This window comes from Rhinolophus hipposideros (genome assembly GCF_964194185.1).
Source record: "Rhinolophus hipposideros genome assembly, chromosome: 19".
Lineage (NCBI taxonomy): Eukaryota > Metazoa > Chordata > Mammalia > Chiroptera > Rhinolophidae > Rhinolophus > Rhinolophus hipposideros.
Window position 1 is genome coordinate 47,247,670 of NC_138065.1, and position 22,389 is coordinate 47,270,058.

Consider the following 22,389-nt stretch of genomic DNA (forward strand, 5'->3'; position numbering starts at 1 on the left):
CACATGGATAGTCACCTTTAGTTACAAAGGACACCCCATCCCCATCCCTCCTTGCTTCCCTGGTTCTTCTCCAGAGTTGTCACAGCCTTCAGGGGGCACCAATGGTCAGGAAAAGAAAGACACTCTTTTCTGCCATCACCCTCCTCCCATGTTTGATAGGGCAGGAGGGAAGAAGAGAAAGGGCGACCTCACACATGGCCCCCTCCTCAGTGCGGCCCACTGTGGGGACGGGAGGGTCCCCGCAGCCTGGCCCCGAAGCAGCCAGCATTAGCTGGGGTGGGGGCTGATGGAAACCAGCTTTTGAATGGAGTGAAATGGTGGTTGTGCTCATAGTAGCTACTCTTGGGAGATATTTCCTTTTATGTTTCTGACATAGTTGTGCCTCCTTCTTAAAGCGTAATTGGAAATTGAAGCCTGGGCTGATGTATGGGAGGTTAGATGAAATTAACACTTAAACGGCTCAGAATGTGCAGGATACGCAATAGCTTTGCCTGTGATGGGATGATGACAGTTACTAGCTGATTTGAAGTTGGTTCTGTTCTCTTGGGGACAAATGTTTCTGCAGCACTCCATGGCCCGGAAAGATGAATTTGAGGGCCACGCCTATTTCCCCCAACTCGGGGGGGGGTGGGGGGGCTTGAGGCATCCCTGAATCCTTCCTGCATCACAGGGATGGAAATCAGTGTCAACATCACCACGCAGCTTATTCATCCGGGGCGTCTGCACTTCGAGACAAGGGCTCTGAGCATCTCCCACGGAAACGCTATGCACATAGATACCCAGCTCTGGACTGCAATGTCCCTTATCTGAGCATATTTGGCATCGCAGATATAAAACTCAGTTCCAGCAGTCTTACTCACGAGAGTCTTTTATCCTTGGCATCCCAGAATTTTCCCCCCTGTCTCTTCACAGGTGTTCCAGAGGCGGCAGAATGGCCAAACTGACTTTTTCCGGAAATGGGCTGAGTACCGAGTCGGCTTCGGGAATCTGGAGGATGAGTTTTGGCTGGGTAACGCCTCCTTTTGGCTTTCCCTGGGAGGGCTGCTCTGGCTTTTTGTCCACCTCTCTCCTTTCTGTGTCTGCCTGGGATTATCAGCACCCCCCGTGTCTGCTGAGAAGTTGACAACTTGTGAATTGCTTTCGGTACCTCTGGCTCTGTTTGGCTGCACTATTGATCTGTTTTCATCTTATGGTGGTGTTTTCCTCTTTGCTCTGTCTCTTCTCATGCTCATTAATAGTCTCTTATGCTCATGGGTTTTGACGTGAGGCGACTACAAAGAGTGAGCGGCCTGATGGGGGCGGGGGCTGGGGAGCACCCGGCTGGCTGGTCATCTCTCTCGCAAGCCGGGCAGCAGCCAGGCAGCCCACAGGTCAGGACAGGACTGAGGTCGTCACCGTATGCTAATTCCTTGGAGGGATGTTATCACCTGACTTGGCAAGGGAGAGAGAAAAATGAAAATGGCATTAGAGGCGACCGGCAATTTCCTAGAGGTCTGACTGAAAAAGGAGGTACAGATTGAAAACTGAACTGGTGTGAGAAGGTAAATACACAGCCGACGCGGGCAGATGGCAGTGATGCTAGTTCCGGAAAGCAGTACATTTGCTGTGACCTGTGTCTCCCGCTTGGTTAGATGTTCAGAGTGATTTGTACTGGGAGGCAGGGGGAAAGGAGAACAATTGTGTTCCATGTTTGAGGCCGCCTCTCTGTCTTTCTGTCACTGTCTCACCCAGCCCTCAGTATCTTTCTCCTGGATGCTCGTCTAGCAGCCCCCGAACTGGCCCCCCAGCCTCCACTCATTCCCCCATGGCCACTACAATGCTCTTCACGCCCCAACTCTAAGCAGTGGTTAACCCCATTTGTAAAACTTCTCAGAGACTCCCCATCACGACCAGGTGAAAGCCAAACACCTTTGCTCAAGTACCCGGCCTCTCTAATCTACTTCGGAGCCTGCTCCCCACCACTAAGTACCTGTCCTCCCCCACCTCCACCCCCAGCCCAACATTCACAATCACTAATGTTTCCTTTGCAAGGAAGTCTCTCTCAGCCACCTTTCCCCTTTCCTGTATACCTCGATGTCCATCTACATTATAATCAAAGACCTGGAGAATCCCTCCTACGCATTTTTCTCTCCCTTTGCCTGTGGGAGAATTGGTCACCCCCTCTTCTGGGGGCCCAAATGGCAATGACCATTTTCCTTTCTTTCTTGGCCATATTACGTGAACTTCTTTTAGGGCTGGGACTACATCAGATTCATCTTTTAACCCCACCGCCTATCACAGTGCCCGGGTGATAATAGACACCTAAAGCGTAGATATCAATCAATCAATCATCAGTCAACCAATGATAAGGATTTATTGAGTACCTGTTAGGTGCCCAGACCCGTGTTTGCTGAGATAGGTAATGAAAATATAAGGTGAAAAATATTGAGAGAGCAGACAGTTTGGGAGACAAACACTGTGCCCCTGAATCAGTGTGCCCACACCAGACGGGGTTGTTTCCCCCAAATCCTCGGCCACTGTGCACTGCTCTTACAACTTTTGTCATATCTGTCAAATAGCTGAGCTATCATGCCCTTCCATTTTCTGTATATCCCTTGTTTTGTTTAATTAAATCTTTTGCTTTGTGAATGAAACTTCATAGCATTGCCCAAATTGGAAAGCAAGGTATCACGTACAGTAATAAAAGGGAGCCTCAAAACTAAATGCAGTGCAAAGAAACCAGCATTAATATTACAAAATTGACAGTGAAATGTGGGGGCTCCAAGCCTGTTGCTGGTGGTAACAGTGGAGATTAGAAAGTATTGGGTGTTAAACCACAAAGTACTAGAGCCGAACTGAGTCTGCAAAAAGGAAACGAGATCGGGAGGTTGAATGAAGGCCCGTGGTGCTGTCTAAAGTCGGGAAGAGAAGTCTTGACTCAGTGTCATAGGTAATAGAGAACCAGTGAGAGGCATGGCCTAGTGACCTGTTGCTTGGAAACAGTCCTCAGGTTGGGGTAACACTGTGACCGAAGGTTTATGGCCTAAGTGGGATTCTCTAGGAGCAGAGGCCAAGACAGAGATACTTGTCCAAGCAATTTATCTGGGAGCGCTCTCAGGAGAAGGGAAGGGAGGGTGCAAGGCAAGATAAAGCAGGGAAAGTGCAAACTTGTGGGCTTTGGGGGAGACTCGCTTCCCCTGGCACATTAATTGCTCCCTAGAGTTGGGGCAAAAGGACCAGGTTTCTGTACGCCCCACATCAGGCATTGATGGAGGTCTGCCCCAAGGTAGGCAAATGGAGAGGGTAACCTCCAGGCGGAAGTGACTCCCGTTTGGTCAAGAGCAATTCTCCAAGAAGGAGGCAGCTGTGCAGTTAGCAGCTGGAAGCTGAGAGAAAGAGGGTGGTGTAAGGAAAGGTGCACAGAACCCCTTTGCAGGCTAGAGGAGATGGCAGGATGTGGGATATCCTGGGCCCCAGGGCCCGCCCTGAACTCCTCTGATCAGTGTTCTACGTTTTATTTCCTTTCCCTCACACCAAGGAGTCACGCCCATGTGATGCCTCCTGTCACTTTCACCCAATGCCACAGTTTGGAGTGGGATGTGGCGGGAACAGGGCCAGGAATCCTGAACAGGGCTTGTAGTCACTGGGTCAAGAGTAGGTGTCAGGACCCTTGAGCCGACCTGTGGTGGGAACTGCTCAGCAGACCTGGCCACATGCAGGTAGAAACTCAGAGTCTGGAAGGGTCTGTCTGATAACAGCTTGGGAAGGGCTGATGTCCAAAGTTCTCCAAATACCCCCCTCTCCCCCATCACATTTGTTTTGAGACCACTTACTTCCCCTCCAGCTTCCAAAGCCGCTGGGTTCAGGCTCCCTGCATTCTCTGTTCTTCTCTGCAGGGCTGGACAATATACACAGGCTCACATCCCAGGGCCGCTACGAGCTGCGCGTGGACATGCGGGACGGCCAGGAGGCCGTGTTTGCCCACTACGACAAATTCTCCGTGGAGGACAGCAGGAGCCTCTATAAACTCCGCATAGGAGCCTACAATGGCACTGCAGGTACGTTGGCCCTGAGCAGACCCCCAGAACCCCCATATTCCAGGCCCAAGCGGCCCAGGCAGTGGCAGCTCCCACTCAGCTCATGAAATCGCTGGCTCTGGGCCAGGCTGTCCCTGACCACGCAGGTGACCTGAAATCAATTTCCCAGGACTTCACTCTCCTCATCTGGAAAATCGTAATAATGATGGCTTCCCCACTTCACAGAACAGTCAGAAAAAAAAATGTGTTAAGTGCAGTGCACGTGCTTTTAAATTTAAAAAAAAAAAGTGCAGTGGGAGGGCAAAGGATTATTTTTCTTGTCTCGATTAATCAATATAGGCTCTTATCCAGAGAGAGCATAATCATCTACTGTCTGGGGAGAAATCTCCCCTGTAATGAATGACACCTAGGAAAGCCATCTTTGAACTAATGAAAATAAACCGGACCCTTCCTGATTCTGAGATCCCCCCACCCCGCTTTTATAGCGGTCATCATTATATCCCATCAAGGAGCAAACAGCGGCACTTAAATGTCTCTCACTGGCCACATTTCTTTCCCTTCCTCCATGAGAACCACGTACGTGGTCACATTTTCTCTATAGATTTTTGTGACATTTCTACTAAGCAGAACAACCATGTCTGGACGCCCTGTTGCATTAATAGATTTGTCGGAACATAACATTGAGTCGGCTTCTGAGGCTTTGCCCATCTGTTTCCTGGGTTCTATGATGGCACGTTTCATAAAACCTGTTTTGCCAAATATTCTGCTGTTTGGTACATGGAGTTCTTGGTCCTTTCATTAACTCCAGTTTTAGGGCTGAATGCTAGAGTATAATTTTAGCAACATTTTTATGCCTCTTGGAATTAAGATGACCATCAAGGTGTTGACCTTCCCGTTTCTGCATCTGTCCAGTTATTTCTCTTTTCAGCCAGGTCTATGATGCCTTCCTTTGTCATTCTTCATATTTCTGAGCATTCCCAGTAGCACTGAGACCTGCCTGAAGTGCCCAAATAAAGGTGCAATTTACCACACTGTGGGCATAAAATAGTCATTGAAATGGAGTATATTTAACAAAATATCAGACTAACTCATTTTAAAAACAACCAGGCTGCATGGGGGTGACCCAGATTGTCTCCCGACACCATAATTCATCACGGTGTCCTCTGGAGACAAAAGGAATCACGAATGTGTGTCCCAGTGCTGGCCTGGAGGAAACAGATGGGGGTGGGGGGTAAGGAGGTAGGAGCTGAGTGGACAGAGTTCTGAACAGAAGTCAGGGGGATGAGAAAATGAGTGAGAGAGAGCAGCACGGAGGTCTCTGGTCCCCGAGCTGAGGTGGAGTAAGAGTTCAGTACAGCCAGGCTGACGAACCAGGTGGAAATGGGAGAGGTAAGTGGCAGGTCCCTTACGTGGAGGTCAGATTTGTTGGGGGTCAAATGTCCAGAAAGTCCTGACAGAAGAGTGACAAATTGGACAGCCTGACAAATGTGTCTTTACCCAGGGGACTCCCTCAGCTATCACCAGGGGCGCCCTTTCTCCACCGAGGACAGAGACAATGACATTGCAGTTACCAACTGTGCCATGTCGTACAAGGGCGCCTGGTGGTACAAGAACTGCCATCGGACCAACCTCAACGGGAAGTACGGGGAGTCCAGGCACAGCCAGGTAGGTGAAGCTCTGCCGTTGTTTGAAATGTTTGAGGGCTGTGTAACCCACTGCCCCTTAGTATTCTGTTTGGAATGATCAGAGCTGTGAAACCCACGGCCCCTTAGCTTTGTGTTTGGAATGATCGAGGGCTCTGGAACCCACGGTCCCTGAGCTTTCTGTTTGGAATGTTCAGAGCTGTGAAATCCACAGCCCCTTTGCGTTCTGTTTGGAAAGATCAGGGATGTGGAACCCACAGCCCCTTAGCTTCATGTTTGGAACAATCTGGGTTGTGGAAACCACGGCCCCTTAGCTTTCTGTTTGCAATAATGGAGGGCTCTGGAACCCACGGCCCCTTGGCATTCCGTTTTGAAAGATCAGGGCTGTGGAACCCACAGCCCCTTAGCTTTCTGTTTTAAATGCAAATGTGGGTCTTACATTCCCTTTAAAAAAGAAATACTCAGAGTCTCAGGAAAGGACTACCATGAGAAATGACGCAGATACTGGGAGATTGGCAGGACAGAGTAGAAAGCAGAGGAAGAAGGGGAAGGTTTTGGATTCAGGAGCTAGAACTCTCCCAGGGAAGCCCTTGACAACCAGTCAAGTTCCGTTTCGTTTCCTCGTCTAGGAGATTCCATCACCAGCTTATCAGTTCCAGGGCCAGCTTCACAGGCTCAGCTTCATCCTGAGAAGTGTTCCAGGAAGGGAGTGGTTAGAAATATCAGTGTAAACTGGACTGCCTGTCCCCATTAGAGACCACATGGCCATAGGCTGGGTGACAGGGTGACATCTGGATCAACTGACACCTTCCTAGTGTTAGCACTGAAAGTCCAGCAGCCAGGAAAGCCCTTAGTCCTGCACAAACCAAGAAGGTTGGTCACCGTTTGTGGAAACCCCTGACTCTCCCACCAGGAGGGAGCAGCCAAACACAGTTATTCTCTTCAAAATGCGTCTATGCTGTCGGGATTTTGAAATGCAACTCCAATTACCGGTACATGCAAATCCTAAAGGCCAAAAACAAAGGTGGTGAAATGGAGTGACCTGGAACACGTTCCAGATAACGACCCAAGCCACAGGCATGGTTTAAAAAAGAAGCTGGAAAGAGACTGCTCCTTGCACCTTTTTTAATACTTAGCCACAGAGCTTGGTGTAAATGGAAAATGGTGAAACCACATCGTGGGTGAGCTGACGTGCTTCTCGTTCTCCCTCCCAGGGGCTCAACTGGTACCACTGGAAGGGTCACGAGTTCTCCATCCCCTTTGTGGAAATGAAGATGCGTCCCTTCAGCCACCGTCTCATGGCAGGCAGGAAACGGCGGTCCTTGCACGTCGGAGCAGTGGGCAGCTGCAAGCCAACTGACCTTTCCTGTCATTCGTTTGTATTTTAGAATCTGAAACGAGGGGTGGGGGGTGATAGGAACGTGCTTTGCAACATATTCTGAGTATCTGAAGGAAGCAGGAATCAGCTGAGAATCAGCTGAGAACCCGCTGCTTGCGGTTCCTCCTGCCCCCCAGGGCCTGACCCTCAGCCATCCTTCCTCCTACCCAGCCATCCTTAACCTTCCTCTCCCACCAAGGAGGAAAAGTGAGAAGTTTTCATAAAAAGACCAATTCAAAGGCAAGTCCTGGAGTCAGGTCTTGATGGTGACAGGCACGTGCCTTCTTTCCTTTTGAGCTGCGCTTCACTTCCAGGTATCTGTGCTCTGGTCACTGCCTTCGATGGCCAGGTTCTCAAACCAGCCCATGGAAGAAACCTCTGCAAGAGAGCTTTGCGAACACCACCACTTAAGAGGAAACATTAACCTCACCCCATCCCAGCAACCCAAGTCCTCTTTCATGGGCCAAAGATTCTCACCTCACAACACCTTTACTCTACCAGCCCAGTGGCCTCTGTTACCTTTCAAGAGTCGTAAGTTACCTTCATGCCCCAGTGAGTCCATCCTATCCTCAGAGTCCCACGATCCCACAAATACAACCAGCGTTTTGGATAATAGTTCCCCATGACTTGTGTTTGTTGCCCGTGACTGTTTCCATGTGGGTCATAAGTCACTGCCCCCACCCTCAGGTAAGACAGAGAGCAACCTTCTTTGGGGGGGTCGGAGGGGGAGATGGTTGTAGCTTTTAGTGCTTCGGGGGTGTCAGGTATTGAGGAAGGACAGAAGTGGAATTCAGGGTACCTGCCATCAAGATTTCAGATCCCACGGGGAACACAGGTCTTGGGTAGCTCCATTTTCTCTATTTCTCGTCCTATTGGTCATGGATTGTTTTCTGAATTGCAAATGGAAGGCCTCCTCCTCTCTCCAGCCAGGTTGTCCTTTGAGTAGGTGGCTTAGTAAGAGTCAGAAGGAGTTGCATGACCATCTAGCCATTCCCGATAGTCCCTGGGAATAGGTGGAATTTGGGGGTTTTGTTTTTTCCTCTTCTTTGGTCCTGTGGGAAACAGAAATGACCTCCTTAATGGAGAGAGATCATGAGAAGCCTTTCTCCATCTTCTTTTATTATTCTGCCTTTGAGAGGGAAAATGAAAAGCACCAGAGGAAATGACATCTAGGAATCCAAAGGTGAACAGGGGAGGGCCGGGGCCTACCTCCCATTTTATGAGATGTGCTCTCTTCACTAGCATGATTTGATTTTTAAGTCTAAGACAGCTGGAGGCTATAGAAGCCATGACCCTTCAGCTTCTCCAAAGCAAATGCCAGCTGCAACCACCCCTATAGCATCTGCTGAAATCCATGTCCAGTTTCCCCAGCTGCCCTCTCCCCTTCCTCAAGGCTCCATTTCCACTTTCTCTAATACCCAGGTTTACTCAAACTGGGGCATCTTGGTACCTTGCCCAACCATTTAGAGGATGTGCCTGAGAGTTAGCAATTTTCTGATGGAAACATCCACCATCTAACCAAGCCCAGATAACTAGGAAAGGACAGTCCCTCAGGCTGATGGTCACACCTGTAGTGTTGGGAGATGACATCAGCCACCACTCTCTGTAGATGCTCTCCGTTAGCAGGCCTCGCTCACGGCTGTGGTGTGGATGTGACTGACATACCTGGTGCTGGGAAACAGAGGTGACATTTTCATTTCTCAGTTCACCATGGGCATCAAAACAACTAGGAGAAGGCGGAAGAAACAGAAACAATCCTTTCGAGAAACCTGTGAATTAAATAAGATTGAACTAGAGTGAAACACCAATGAACAGTGGGAAGTACACTGAATGAGGAACCTGGGAGCTAAGGTACAGGCCTTCCACTGCCATTTTGCTTGCTCTAGGATATCAGGGAGGTGGCTTCACCTCTCTGGGCCTCAGTTTGCTCACCTGTTGCATGGAAGATTATACTAGAATGGCTTCTAACTTTCGTTTCCGATTTGGCAGTCAGTACTGCTAGTCTCTGAGTAGAAACTGTCATTGGTACAAGAACACAAGTAATGAAAATTCACCAAAGCCCCGCTTTAGTTAGGGAGGAGAGGAGAGTGGAAGGGGAAGGAAGGAAAGAAGGAAGACTGATTCAGAAGTCATAAGTAAAACATACACACACACATACACGAGAAAATACTACAAAAAAGATTGTGCCAAGAGGCTGAACTCATTTTGTCCATGAAAGCAGAGCCAATACAGCCCACCTCATGAAGGGAACTGAAATGGAAAAGGATGATTGGTCTTCATTCAAGCAGAAGCCAAGAAGCATCAAGGGAAACCCAAACCTGCCTCTCGCTGGCACCATCTTACCCTGTGGAACATGTCTATAAATAGTCTCAGCAGCATTGCCTGGATTCATTTTAAAGAATTTTAAAGAAACTTCAATGATTAGCTCACCCAGTCTTCTAGAAAAGGATTTATAGATTCCTTTTATTCAGTAGAGTGTTCTCAGAGTTTTTACCATGTTTAAGAGACACAGTACCCATTCTCTCTCCAAGGCCCGTGGTCAATTTGACTCAGAGCTTTTCCCCTTTACTCACTGACTCCTGCTTAGCCTGTTCCTCCAAGCACCTGTGGTCTTCCCACGGGAGGACCCATTAGGCAATACTCAGGCTAAGCACCCTCACAGGACACGAAAGGAATTAGACGTGGACCCTGCCCAGGGGCAGTTTAACTGCAAACACTTCAGGATATGTACTTACAAAAACAAACCAAAACCTTCCCACGACTGCACAGACTCACTGCCTAGACCCAAGATCCAGTTTTCCCTTTTTGCATTTCCCCATCAGAGAAAGGTAGTTTTCAATACAGCAAACTCACCTTCTCCACGGTTATTTCTGGAAGGTAAAGGAGGTTCATACAAAAGGGGGTCGGGAGGCAGAGGAATGCATAAGACTAATCCGTGGAAAACTCCAGCTGGCCTTTAGACCAGATTTAACTGGAGAAAGGGAGACATGCTAAGTGTCACCACAAGGTGGCGGTCACAACCCTCACCCCCTTCCTGTAACCCTGTGCAAATTATCTTGGGGGTGAGGACAGTAAGTCCCTCCATGTTTCCAGGAGAACTCACCCCAAACCAGGACCCAGGAACACTGGCCAACACATTTGCACAGCAGATTGATTTGTAAAAGAACAACAATAAGAACAGTGGCAGCCAGGCAATGCAGAGCAAAGTTCCACAATAGTTAAATCCGCCCTACCCTTCACCTACCCACACCCCACTCCACTCCTCATAAAGTGGCAAAACACCTCACACCTGCTCCCTGCCGCCTGGGAACCAACCAGCTCTCTGCACACTGAAAACTGTTCTTTCAAAGACAGACCTGAAGAACCAAGGCTGCCAGAAAGCTCAATGCCAAACCAAACAATCCTCACCACGTGTAGACGTTCACATCAAGTCCCAGAACAGAGCTGTAGATTAAGGGACAAAAGATCATTATGGAACCTTTTCAAAGAGCTCTTTTAAAAGCAGCAGTGGAGAAAAAGTGTATGAGTTCCTTTTTGTCCTCTCCTCTGGAAAAAAATAAAACAGAACCCGTGAGACCAACTAAGGGGGTTGAAATAGACTAGCTGGTGGCCCGGATTTGCAAATATTCCTGGGCCTTGAAAATACTTTTTTCTTTTTCTTTTAACCTCCACCCAGAATTTCAGAAAAGTTTGAGCCACTGACTCAGGATATGTGCTTTTCTTTCTCATTGGCAGACTCCTGTTCGATCTAATTCCTTACTTGCATTGCTTTCCCTCCAAAGGGGAACTCTTCTTGCATCTCGCTGTCCACTCTTAAAATTTTGAAAAGGAACCTCTGAAAGATTCTAACTTGAGTTCAGTTTCCATAATCCCACAGCAGCTGGGAAAGTCTGTCTGCACGCGCCTCAGATCTGTGAAGGCTGCAAGAAGGGCCTTGGTCCTCTGAAGCCTGGGGCCCTATTCTGGGCCCAGAAGTCTGCGTGGTGCACAAAGCTCCAGGTTCCAGGCTCTGCCTGGCCTCCCTGGGTGGTCGTTTTCCTCTAGGTAACAGTGACAGAGCCATGCTGGGCCCTGAGCGAAGGTGAGTCACAGACAGGGCTGGATTCTGGGCTGTGCCTGCAGCCTGTCTCTGGCTGCACCTCAGGGTCCTCTGGCCACGTTCCAAAAGATCTTTGACTAACCGCTTCCTTAAACTTTCGTTTCTTCCATAACCCAACCCCACACAGATGCGATAAGGTTTTCCTCAACAAGTGTGGCACCACCAGGCCTAATGGGAAATGACCAACCAAACAAAAACCTCAAAAAGCAAGTAAGGAAAAACTCCAGTCTACCTGAAGAGGGGGTGCTGGTGTAGCCTCGGGTCCAATTTTAAAACAGTGGCTCTGGTACGTCCTAGTTGTAGACACACTAGATTTGCTTCTGTCCATTCTGTGCTCTTCAAGCCTTGAGAACGAGCTGGGAAGAAGAAAACATAAAATGTAAAATACCAAGGAACATAAAAAAATATGCTGATGGAGCATTAGAGACTAAAGCAAGCTTTCCATAGGAGTAACAGCGCAGAGCTCAGGTGTGAGGGGCCCTGGTAAAGACCTGGCCTCCCAGCAGAGGCCTGTCGGTTCACCCCCTGCCTCTGAGGAGAAAGGAAGGCCCCAGAGGCCTGCCTCTGCACAGACCCAGAAACAGAAGGACTTTCCCGGTTTGCTTAACCAACCCTGCCTGGACCTCCATTTTCCTTCCCAGTCCCAAGCTGGTTTGTTACCTCCAGCATTTCTGATTAATTTTTCAAGGTCACCCCTCGCCTGAAGCATGACTTCATTGTCCAAACGTCCTTGGCAAACCTCACAGCCTTTGGACAGTGTTGCATTTCCTCCAAACCGGAAATCCTTGCTCGTTCCCCAAGCTTAATAAGGCTATTGCAGAATATCCAAATAACACAGCTCTTGTTCCTCAGAAAAACTTGGCCCCCCTCTCTTAATAAAACAGCTCTTCGTTGTTGTCGGCTGTGAGGCTGGGCTGATGCGAAATTTCCAGTTGAGAGATATTTAACCCTTTTAGTCTCAAACCGGGGTCGCTCTCCCAGGTACTGGCTCATTAGTCCCATGGGTTCCTGAGAGGCATTGCAAACATCCCAGGAGGCCGGGGACACCTAAGCCACAGAGCAGGTTTGGGCTCAGACACAGGGCCAGGAGGCAAATGCATGGATGAGAACTATTTCCTTTCTGTCACTCTTTAGCATCCCCCAGGGAGACCCTGTGTTGCTTTTTAACATCCTGTCGTTGAACGCTCCCTCCAAACGGCAAAGGTTGGAAACACACCTTCAGAGCTGGAGGGAACTACAGATAGGACATCGGACCCAACACTCAATTTCATACTTGAGAAAACTGAGGCCCAGAAAGGTTAGGCAACTTGCCCAGGTTAGCACAGCTAATTAGTAACAGAACTGAGATCAGATCTGGCACCGGCTTTTTAATTTTTCTCTCCCCAGATGAAGACGAAGAGAAATGGTATTTATGGCACAACTACCGTTTTCCAGATACTGGGCTAGGAGGTCAACATATATATTACTTTGTTAAATCCTCACCAGAACCCTGACTCAAGTTGAACCATTTTACAAATGAGACAGTGGAGGCACAGAAAGGTTACGAAACATGCCTAAAGTCACACAGGATTAAGTAGAGCTACAACAGGGAGCTCTTTGTCTAACTCTAAAGCCCTTGCTTTGCTACTTCATGAGACTAGAGCCTTTTATATTTATTTAGCCAAGTGGCGACCATCTTGGATTTGTTGATGTTTTCACAAAGGGGCTTCTGATACCACTTTCTCCTCTCCATCTTTTCAGAAAAGGAGTCAGTCTTTGCACTGCTTTTGCCATACATCCCAGAGGATCTTTAACCCCACTTGGCAGCTCTTTTACTTTCCTTTTTGTTTTGTTCTGTTTCTGGTTTTGTTTTGTGGGAAGTGAGGGAGGGGGTCACAACAGGTTGGGAGGGGAAGATAACACAACACAAACACTATTTCCCCGACTCCACTCCGTCAGGAATATGCAGCCTCTTTCTCACCCAACATTAGAAGAGTGGGAAATTCCAGAGTCATTCCTCCCAAACTGGGGCAGACAGTGTAGCCAGGATTGGGGAAGGGGAAGCCACAGAATAAACATGGTGGCACGTGTTCCTAGAGTATCAATTTTATGCCTGGATTTGAGAGGAAAATGGTTACATTATTAATATAATCAAACCAACGCAGATGGTATCAAATGCAGAAATCTTGTGAGCTTTTAGGCTAAAACCTGTATGTTACGACTCATTGGGGTGCCCTCCTTCCAGACTCTCAGGGGTACAAAGGTGTCTTTCTCCGTGGACCCCTGAAGGAGTACATCAGTGGAATATTTTGAGGAATGAGGCTAGAAGAAGACAGGAGACAAATTAATTCGTTCCTTGGTTTCTTTTTCCCTCTCCCTATCTGCTCCCACCTCCCTTAGTGGGCTGGGGGCTCAGAGGACCGCGGGCTACAAGCTCAGCTCTCTTTGCCACTTGGGGGAGTTGAGAAGGAAATCAGTTCTTGGTAACCTGTATTTTAAGCTGCCAGGCCAAAACTCCAGAAATGAATCCCTTTCTCTTCATCGAATGACATTTCTACACACAGGAATAGATAGATCTCCCCAAGAAAGAAATCTGCATTTTAGGGTCCTCTTCCACGTGGGGGCTGCTTGGGCAGCAGTGACACTTGCTGTTAGCAGTGACACCTATATGTTAGGTGCAACAGACACCGTGGTTTCTGCAAACACGTCAGCCAAGAAAATGCCCCCCTACCATCCCCCTGCCTCCGCCCAGGCCTCCCCGAGGACTAGACTCATGCCAGGGTCCCACAGGCTCAAGGTTCAGAATCTACGAGTTACTGTTCACACACAGAGCCTCCTTCCTATCACTCACCCACCCAGTTATTCCAAACTCAAATATGCTCCAGGCCCAGAGGAACTCCAGGCGCCCTAAGCAAGTCACTGTGGCTTAGAGGGAGCTGATCCCTGGGGCCCAGGCCGCTGAAACCCACCCTGTGGTCTCTAGATGGTTGTCCCGAGAAATTCCCAACACCATGCCCTCCACTCCCTCCGAGCTTGTGTTTGCCATTTTAACCTTTAACAGCCTTTTCAGGTAAAAATAACAAAGACCAATCTACTGACTTTATAGCTACAACGTGCTTGGGAAAGCATTTCCTCAAAAGGAAGGCTGGGAGGAAGAAGAAAAACACGAAAATGGAGTAGCCACTCCCTGGGCGATGTACACGGTAAAGAACTAAACTAAAAATGAAAGCCTACGGAGGAAGGGAGCGGACAGACCAACACGCCCATCCTTTCACGGCACTGGAGCTCAAAGACTGGAAACTCCGCTCGTTAACCATTGTTAACCAGTGTTGTTAGTCCTGATTACTTTTAGCCTCTGTATAGTTCCTTTTTTAAACACATTTTCTATACGTTAATAAAAGATCCTGAAGGAATGAGGTGCATCTTCCGGGCCCTGTGGGGAATTAAGGGGACACGCCTTTCTGCACCAGTGGCCTGCCTCCCCCTTTGCTCAGTGTTCACCTGTCACTATGGCCAGACGTCTTTTCTGTACCCTCCTTTCGGGTAGGCTGTTCTCATACCTGACATCCCTTTCCCCCATCCTGGTCCCTTGCCTTCCCTGTTCCTCTTCTCGCATTCTATCCTCACGATCTCTTTTTCCTACTCCTTCTCCTCCTCTTTTCACCGCACCCTTTCTTCCTCCCCTATCTCCCACCCACGTCAGAAAAGGTCACTGATGGGTGGCAGCCTCTGCTGGCTGCCCCAGCATCACCCGATTGGTCTTGACTGTCCCACTGCCCGGCTCCCTCAACCCCGGAGCGCCCCGTGGTAGCCAGATGTCCAAGGCTCTAGTGCCATCTATGGGCGCTGGTGGAAAATATGCAACACGCCTAACTTGCTGAGCCTGCCTACCCTGAGCTCAATCAATCTCCAGCTCCTGTGACCACCTGCTGCTCAGACTTGGGTACCTGGGAAAACATTCTCCCTTTGTCTCCCTTGAAAATGGGCCCAGTGTACATTGGAAGGTCAACTCTAACCTCCAGGGAGCATTAGGTGACCCCAGCCAGATTACAGCCCCAAGAGGAGGGTCATGAGGGAGACTCGCACCCAGTTCAGGGCCACAGAGCCAGGAAAACAGATAACTGTAACGCAGGGCGGTGCTGAAGGTACCAGAAATGCAGATGAGCTTTCTCGGCTGGAGTGGCTAGGGGTGTGCAGGGGACGACCTGTGGAGGTCCACCTGGCTGGGTCTCATGACAATAGAAACAATTCAGCGTGGGGAGGGAACAAGAGTAAGAGTTGGAGGACAGAAACAGCATAACCTGAAGGGGTGGGGCCAGGAGAGGTGGAGGATGCGTTTGCCTGGCTTCCTGGGCCCTGAGGTGGTCAGGACAGACTGAACACTGTGAATCCCCAAGGCCAAGAGGGAGGGACCTTGCTCCATGTCCCCTTGTAAAAAGGGAAACAGAACGTATTTTTAAAAGGGATAGAATCTCAAACTTGGAATTAATTTTTTTTTAAAGGTTCATTCCTCCCAGTCTTCTCTAGGTAGAGCAAGCCCTTCTCAACCCTGGTGCCACGTGAGAAACGGGGACAGAATCCCAGCTCCCAGCCAGGTGGCCATCTCCCACTGAAGGTGCCCTACGGGAACAGGGGGCAGAGAGCTTCCTTAGCCTTTTCCCCGGGCCTCGTTTCCTCTTTCTTCATCATTTCCTAAAAACAGATTTCTGGACTCTCAGACAATAGAGGCCCTTTGCAAGCAGCCGCATTTCCTGGTCCTGTTTCAAACAGGCCACCCTGGAAACCCATACCTTAGGATTATGTTGCTGCAGGAGTGACTGTTGTTGCCATATGCACATAAAACCTGTCACCCGCACAAATCCAAATCTTGAATCTCACCCTGCATGTTCTCTGGGGATAGGAAACTCAAGGGAGGGAGGGGACTTCAAGGAATTTCAGTAATTAGTGCTAATTCCTGAGGTGACTGAATGCTAACATTACAGTTCTAACTTAAATGAGTATAATTCACCCATTGCTTAAGACCTCTGGGTGTATTTACAACCATCTGAACAGAGATTTAATTATTGCTGTGTTGTGGGAACTAAGGACTGCCACGGGTAAAATTAAAAGTGGGTTATTAAGCAAGAGAAATGTTAGCAGCATTAGTAATCAGTGCAATTACCAAGAACCCGACCTAAACACAGTAGCGGCGTCTCTCCTGTAATGACCCAGTGTCCCTGGGGACACATGCCTCAGCAGCAGTCAGCAGTGACATCATCATGCAATGAGGGCCCTTGGAGCCTGTATTTCTCCTCTCATGTGATACGTGCAATATACCCCATTGCCCAGGCTTTCAGGGAATTACAAAAAGTGTGCACTCTGCACAGACCCACACTCACCTGTGTCTCTATACGTCTTCTCTCATCTCACCATCCCCTTCAACGAGCACCTACTATGGACCAGACCCAATGCTGTCTCTGGATGTGCAGGAATGAGAGGCCTGGTCCCCCTTGAAGAGATGTCATCTCATTTGCCTCTTTCGCCTCTTTCGTTTCCAGCCACTTGTACCAAACTCCCTACTCCCTAATAAGCCCCTCGCATGAAAGATTTTAAAACAGAATAGAGTACAATTTCCAAACTTATGTTTATGTGTTCACGAGGAACAGGAAAGAGATATGCAGTAAAAGAATTCAGCTAATTGGGATGAGGGTTGTCATTTGAATGTTGACAATATTTTTTTAAATTCAGACACCTTTCAAACGTGTCAAACACTAGGAAACATGGCAATTAAGGAACTTCTGGAATCTAAAAAAGCTAAGAGAAACTTCTCAAAGGATTAATTACTATAGCATCTTCCTTGGGGGAGCCGAAGGGGAAGAGGGCATCGGAAAATGTTCTGGAAGTTTTAGATGTTTATGTTCTTTCATGCCTTAAATAAGAATTGCTAGGAGCAGAGATCACTGCTAAACGCTCATTCATAGCTTGTGTGGAAGCTTCGGGTCTGCTCTTTGTGACAAACAATAAGCCCTTTAGAGGTTTCTGGGAAATGAGGGTACATTACAAGAAATGCGGTAGCAATTATGAAAATCCAATATGCTAGCTGTGCAGGAAATTTAAAGATCCAAGAAAAACAGTGAGAGAACGCTGAGGGAATGTGTAAATTATGTCTGTGTGCAGGCAATACCCAGTGTGATTTGTGATCCCCACTCACTTTTATGACTTTCCTTCCATAAACAAAACCCACGGAGTAATAACCAAAACTTGTATTTACAGCCAAAGCTACCCTGAAACAATTGGCCACGATGACAAGCTGGATCACTGTTGAGGCAACTCAGCTAGCTTACTGGCCAAGAAGACTCAGTAACAACGGAGTCTGCAACATGGAACCACCTGCCCTCCCACCCTCCCTCCAACTCCATCATGTACCATTTAAATACTCGGAAAGACATTCATGTACATCTGGTTTTCAACGCTCTTTTATTTTTTCCTAAGGAAATGACCTAAATTTTAACTCAGAAATGTCCATGGTTGCTGTAGGGGCAGGGTTTTCATATAGCAGTACTACTGACATTTTGGTCAGATAAATCTTTGCTGCAGGAAAATATCCCATGTGTGGTATAATAGTTCGCAGTATCCCTGGCTTCTACCCATCAAATTATAGTAGGACTAGCACCACCCTCCAAGTTGTATCAACCCAAACTATCCAGACACTCCCAAAGACAATTTGCCCTCGGGGTGGGCAAAATCACCCTCAATGGAGAATCAGAGAGAGATTTATCACCGAAAAAAAGATGACTTCGATTCAGACTTCATTAAGGCAACATTTTAAGAAGCATCATTCAGGCCATTTCAGTCTAAAAGACAAAAGAGCTCCCTTATATAGCTTTTCTATGGAATCTTTTTTTATATAGTTTATAAATGAGTGAAAAGCCTATCTATGTTTTATTGTAGCTTCGTTCTGTTGGAATCACTCTGGGTATTTTTGTGGCATGAGATTAGATTCCAAGCAAGGGAGTGGAATTTATAAGCTGGTGCTTACAGAAAATGAGAGTTTGGCTTACCCTGGTTCGATTTATCATGGCTTTCCAGGAATCAATTAAATTCAAATCAAGGGTCACTTGTAAATTAGACCTTTAGCTCTGTGGCTTCCCCGATGGACAATAATAAATGATATTGATTGTTTAGGATCCCCAAATACCTCACAATCTCATACGTCCTGGAGGTTTCTTAAGAAGAAAGAAACCAAGGGTAAGTTAAGCACCAAAGACAGAAGGAAGGGAAGGCTTTGTCCTAAAATTCTGCCTACATTCCCATTCTGGTATCACTCACTGCCTGTGCTCCCCAGGAGAATGTGGATATAAAGTCACATGCCTATGAGAGTGCTCCGTGACGTTAGGGAAAGCACAGGGTGAACCAGACTCTCAGCCAAGGAAAACTTGAATTGTGTCATAAGAACAGAGATGGAGCAAAAGGGGAAAATAGATAGTTGTCCATGAAAGAAATCCACTGCAGCCTCAGTATGTGGCAGAGAAGCACACCTACCACCAAACCCCTTTACCTAGCTCACCCTCCAAAACAAGCTGTTCTGGGACACAGAAAGGGGAGTGCGGGGAGGACGCCATGCTTCCTTCCAGCTTTGTCAGAGAAAACACAATGTTGATGTTTCTCTCCCATGGTCCCAGCCATGCCTGTTGGGCCATGTGGCCTCGTTTTGTGCTTGGGAAATGCAGTCACCAGCTAAACTACTGTGTAATGTTATGCTGGTTGTGAAAGTTACCTGGGATCAGGAGAGGATCAATGTGTGTGATCCTCTGTGTGACTGGCAGCAGTAGCCCTCACATTTGCTTCTCTTGGTCAAACGGGACAGGTCTGGGTCAGTCTCTCAAGTAATCCGATGAGGTCCCTTCCTGCAGCTGTGTGTGTTGCCACAGAGCTCACGGCAAGCGAGGAAAATTTGGGGTTCCCATCTCGGTGCCAAAGGAGATGTTCTGCTTTCTATTGGGATCTTTTTTTACCACAGAGTTGTCTTCAGATCAAAAGCCACTGAGGCAGGTCAGAAAGTGCCTCTACCATTAGGGTCGGCCTACAACTCATTATCAGACTTCTAGAACCATCTATTTCTCTTCCAAGATCAAGCTACTCTGAAAAGCTGAGCCAGCATCATCCTCTATCCACTAGGTACCAGTTGTGTTCACACACACACACACACACACACACACACACACACACACAGCTATGACAACCAAAAATGTCCCCTGGGGGCAAAATCATCTCGCCTTGAAAATCATTGACAGGACACAGAAGTTCAGGCCTGAACAAACCAGCGCACTCACGTTCTGACCCACAGTTACTGGTTCAGGGGTGAACACAAGTCCCAATTCCATCCCAGAAGAGTGGAGCAAACATGTTTAGGTGGCTTTAAAGAATGAAACTCTCACTCCCTCCGAATCTGCAGTACATGGATGAAACTCTTGGAACTGTGTATCCATTTTCTCTTCATGAAAATGGTTGGGCTCAGAATGAAGCTGACACTACATGGGGCTAAACACAGACACCTAAAGAAACCAGGTTCTGATACATTAAGAGACTGAATCCGGTCTGACCTGGATTCATGAATACATCTCCTTTTTCTGTTTAAGACAGTTGGTTTGTCTGTTATTTGATACTAAAAGAATCTTAGCCTCTAAAATATGGTAAGTAGGCTCATGACATTTAGACCCCAGGAAATTTTTGATCCAGTCTAAAAACTAACCTACCATTAATTTCTAGTTTTGAACAAAAACATTTGAGAAAAGTTGAAATTGTCCCTTTCCATCTTTGACCTCAGCACATCCATCCCCAAAATCACGTCTGTTTATGTACTCAAAAGAGTTCCATCATATCTCCCCCATCAAAATGTCCTTGATTACCAACTTGGTCAGATGGTCCTGAGAGATCCTATGACGGAACAGAAAGATAACTGAACACCAGGATCCTAGATATTTCTATCATTGCCTTGCTGTTGACATTGGGGAAATCACCATCAAAGGTAGCGATTGCCAAGCTGTGGTCCACAGATCCTCAGGGGTCCATGACACCTTTCCAGGGGATCCACAAAATACAAACTATTTTAATAAGACAGCTAAGAAAATATTTACCTTTTTCACTGCATGGACATTTGCACTGATGGTGGTAAAACAGGCGCTTAGAACAGATCAAGGCAATGGCAACAAACTGTACTCACGGTCGTATTTTTCATTCACAGTAAAAAAAAAAAAAAAAAAAAAAAATGCCTAGGACGGCCCAGTGGCTCAGGCAGTAGGAGCTCCGTGCTCCTAACTCTGAAGGCTGCTGGTTCGATTCTCACATGGGCCAGTGGGCTCTCAACCAAAAGGTTGCCAGTTCGATTCCTCGATTCCCACAAGGGATGGTGGGCAGCGCACCCTGCAACTAAGATTGAACACAGCACCTTGAGCTGAGCTGCTGCTGAGCTCCCAGATGGCTCAGTTGGTTGGAGAGTGGGCTCTAAACCACAAGGTTGCCTGTTCGACTCCCGCAAGGGATGGTGGGCTGTGCCCCCTGCAACTAGAAAACGGCAACTGGACCTGGAGCTGAGCTGTGCCCTCCACAACTAAGGCTGGAAGGACAACGACTTGGGAAACTCCTGGAAGTACACACTGTTCCCCAATAAAGTCCTGTTCCCTCTCCCCAATAAAATCTTTAAAAAAACACGCCAATTTCACTTACCAAAAAAGTAAAAATTATTAATATTATTGTATCTAGACCATGAATGCATATTTTTTCAATTATGTGACTAAATGAGAAGAATTCTTAAAGCACTTCTGCAGCACACCTAAGTACAAAAATTGCTTCTAGGAAAAGAACTGGTGTCATTGTCTGACTCTCCAGCTAAACCAGTTGCTTTTATCATGGGGCACCATTTTTACTTGAAAGAACAACTGACGGACAAACTATGGTTTTTCAGACTTGGGTATTTGGTAGACATTTTCTCGAAAATAAGCCAAGTGAGCCTGTCACTAGCTACAGTGTTTGTAGCTAGTGATAAAATTGGCGCTCTCAAAAAAAAAAAAAAATTAGAGTTTTGAAAAACTTGTACCCACCATGCTAAGCTTAATAGTTTCCCAATGCTGAAGAACTTCCCTGACAAGATCAGCGGTAATGTTAATAATATATATATACATAATTTTTTGATTTTGTATAATAAAATACGTCAAATTTGAAAGATCTGTATAACTCCTTGAATCGTTATTCTACTAGTTTGCCTGTCATTTTCTTATTGATTTTGGGAATTATCGTTATGTATTCTAAATAGGAAGCATTTATCAGTTATGTGAGTTTCAAACATCTGTTGCTTGTCTTTCCACTATTTATGGTATTTTTGATAAAGAGAGTTTCTGGTTTTGATATAATCAAATTTATCAATCTTCCCTTAATGGTTAGTACTTGTTGGTCTTGTTTCCTGACCCTGAGACATTAAAATGGTTCTGTATTACCTATGGTTTTATCTTTTACATTTAGGTTTTTAATCTACCTGGAATTTTTTATTAGGTAGAATTTTATGAAATAGCCTATATTTGACTGCTTTTTGACCTACAAAAGTGACAGTTCTATATGGTTCAACAAAATCTATGACGTGAGGCAGGGACATATTTTTATTTTTCCATGTGAATAATAAATTTTCCCAGTAGTATTTATTTAAAAGTCTACCCTTACTCACTGATCTGCAATACTATCTTTCTAATATGTAGTCTTTTTGCCAATTCCAGCCCCAATCACACAATATCTCAGTTATTATGGGTTTAAAGTAAAGCTTGGTAGCTATAAGGCAAGACTTCTCACTTTGTTCTTTTTCTTCAAGAGTGTTTGGCTATTCTTGACGCTGTACTTCCAAACAAATTTTAGACTCAGCTTGTCAAGTTCCATGCAGAAAAAAAATTGGAATTTTTATTGGAATGGAATTGACTCTAATAAGTTAGAAGAATGGGCCTCTCACAAATTTAAGTCAATGAACACAGAATATCTCTCAACTTATATGTTCTGTGATGTCTCTCGATAAAGGCTTATAATTTTCTTCTGAGAGGTTTTACACGTCTTTATTAGATTTACTGCCAGGTACTTTTTCCATCTGAGATTCGATTTTACCCTACTTACAAGCTAATAAGTTAGCCTATTATTGTTGCATGAATGCTGGTGGGAGACACAGGCTTGACATCTGTTGGACCACCCAGGTCACAGGAATTTGACTTATATGTCCACACAAAGGTCAGCTCAAGATTTTAATCATCAAGGAGAGGT

The 22,389-nt window shown here is 46.8% G+C and overlaps 1 protein-coding gene across 8 annotated transcripts in view; it reads left to right on the top strand.

The window, feature by feature from the left end:
- Positions 1-21,474, top strand: part of TNR (tenascin R) — a 417,504-nt gene extending 396,030 nt beyond the window's left edge. For 3 of the 8 annotated variants that reach the window (XM_081026706.1, XM_081026705.1, XM_081026707.1), the window contains 4 exons: positions 913-1,009; positions 3,876-4,037; positions 5,518-5,681; positions 6,874-14,528. In XM_081026706.1, coding sequence (XP_080882832.1) covers positions 913-1,009; positions 3,876-4,037; positions 5,518-5,681; positions 6,874-7,047 — 597 coding nt within the window. In that variant the 3' untranslated portion in view covers positions 7,048-14,528. Of the gene's footprint in view, positions 1-912; positions 1,010-3,875; positions 4,038-5,517; positions 5,682-6,873; positions 14,529-17,367 lie in introns of those variants that run through there. The other 5 variants (XR_013991784.1, XR_013991787.1, XR_013991785.1 and 2 more) reach the window with 5 other exon arrangements.
- The last annotated feature ends 915 nt before the right edge of the window (positions 21,475-22,389 follow it).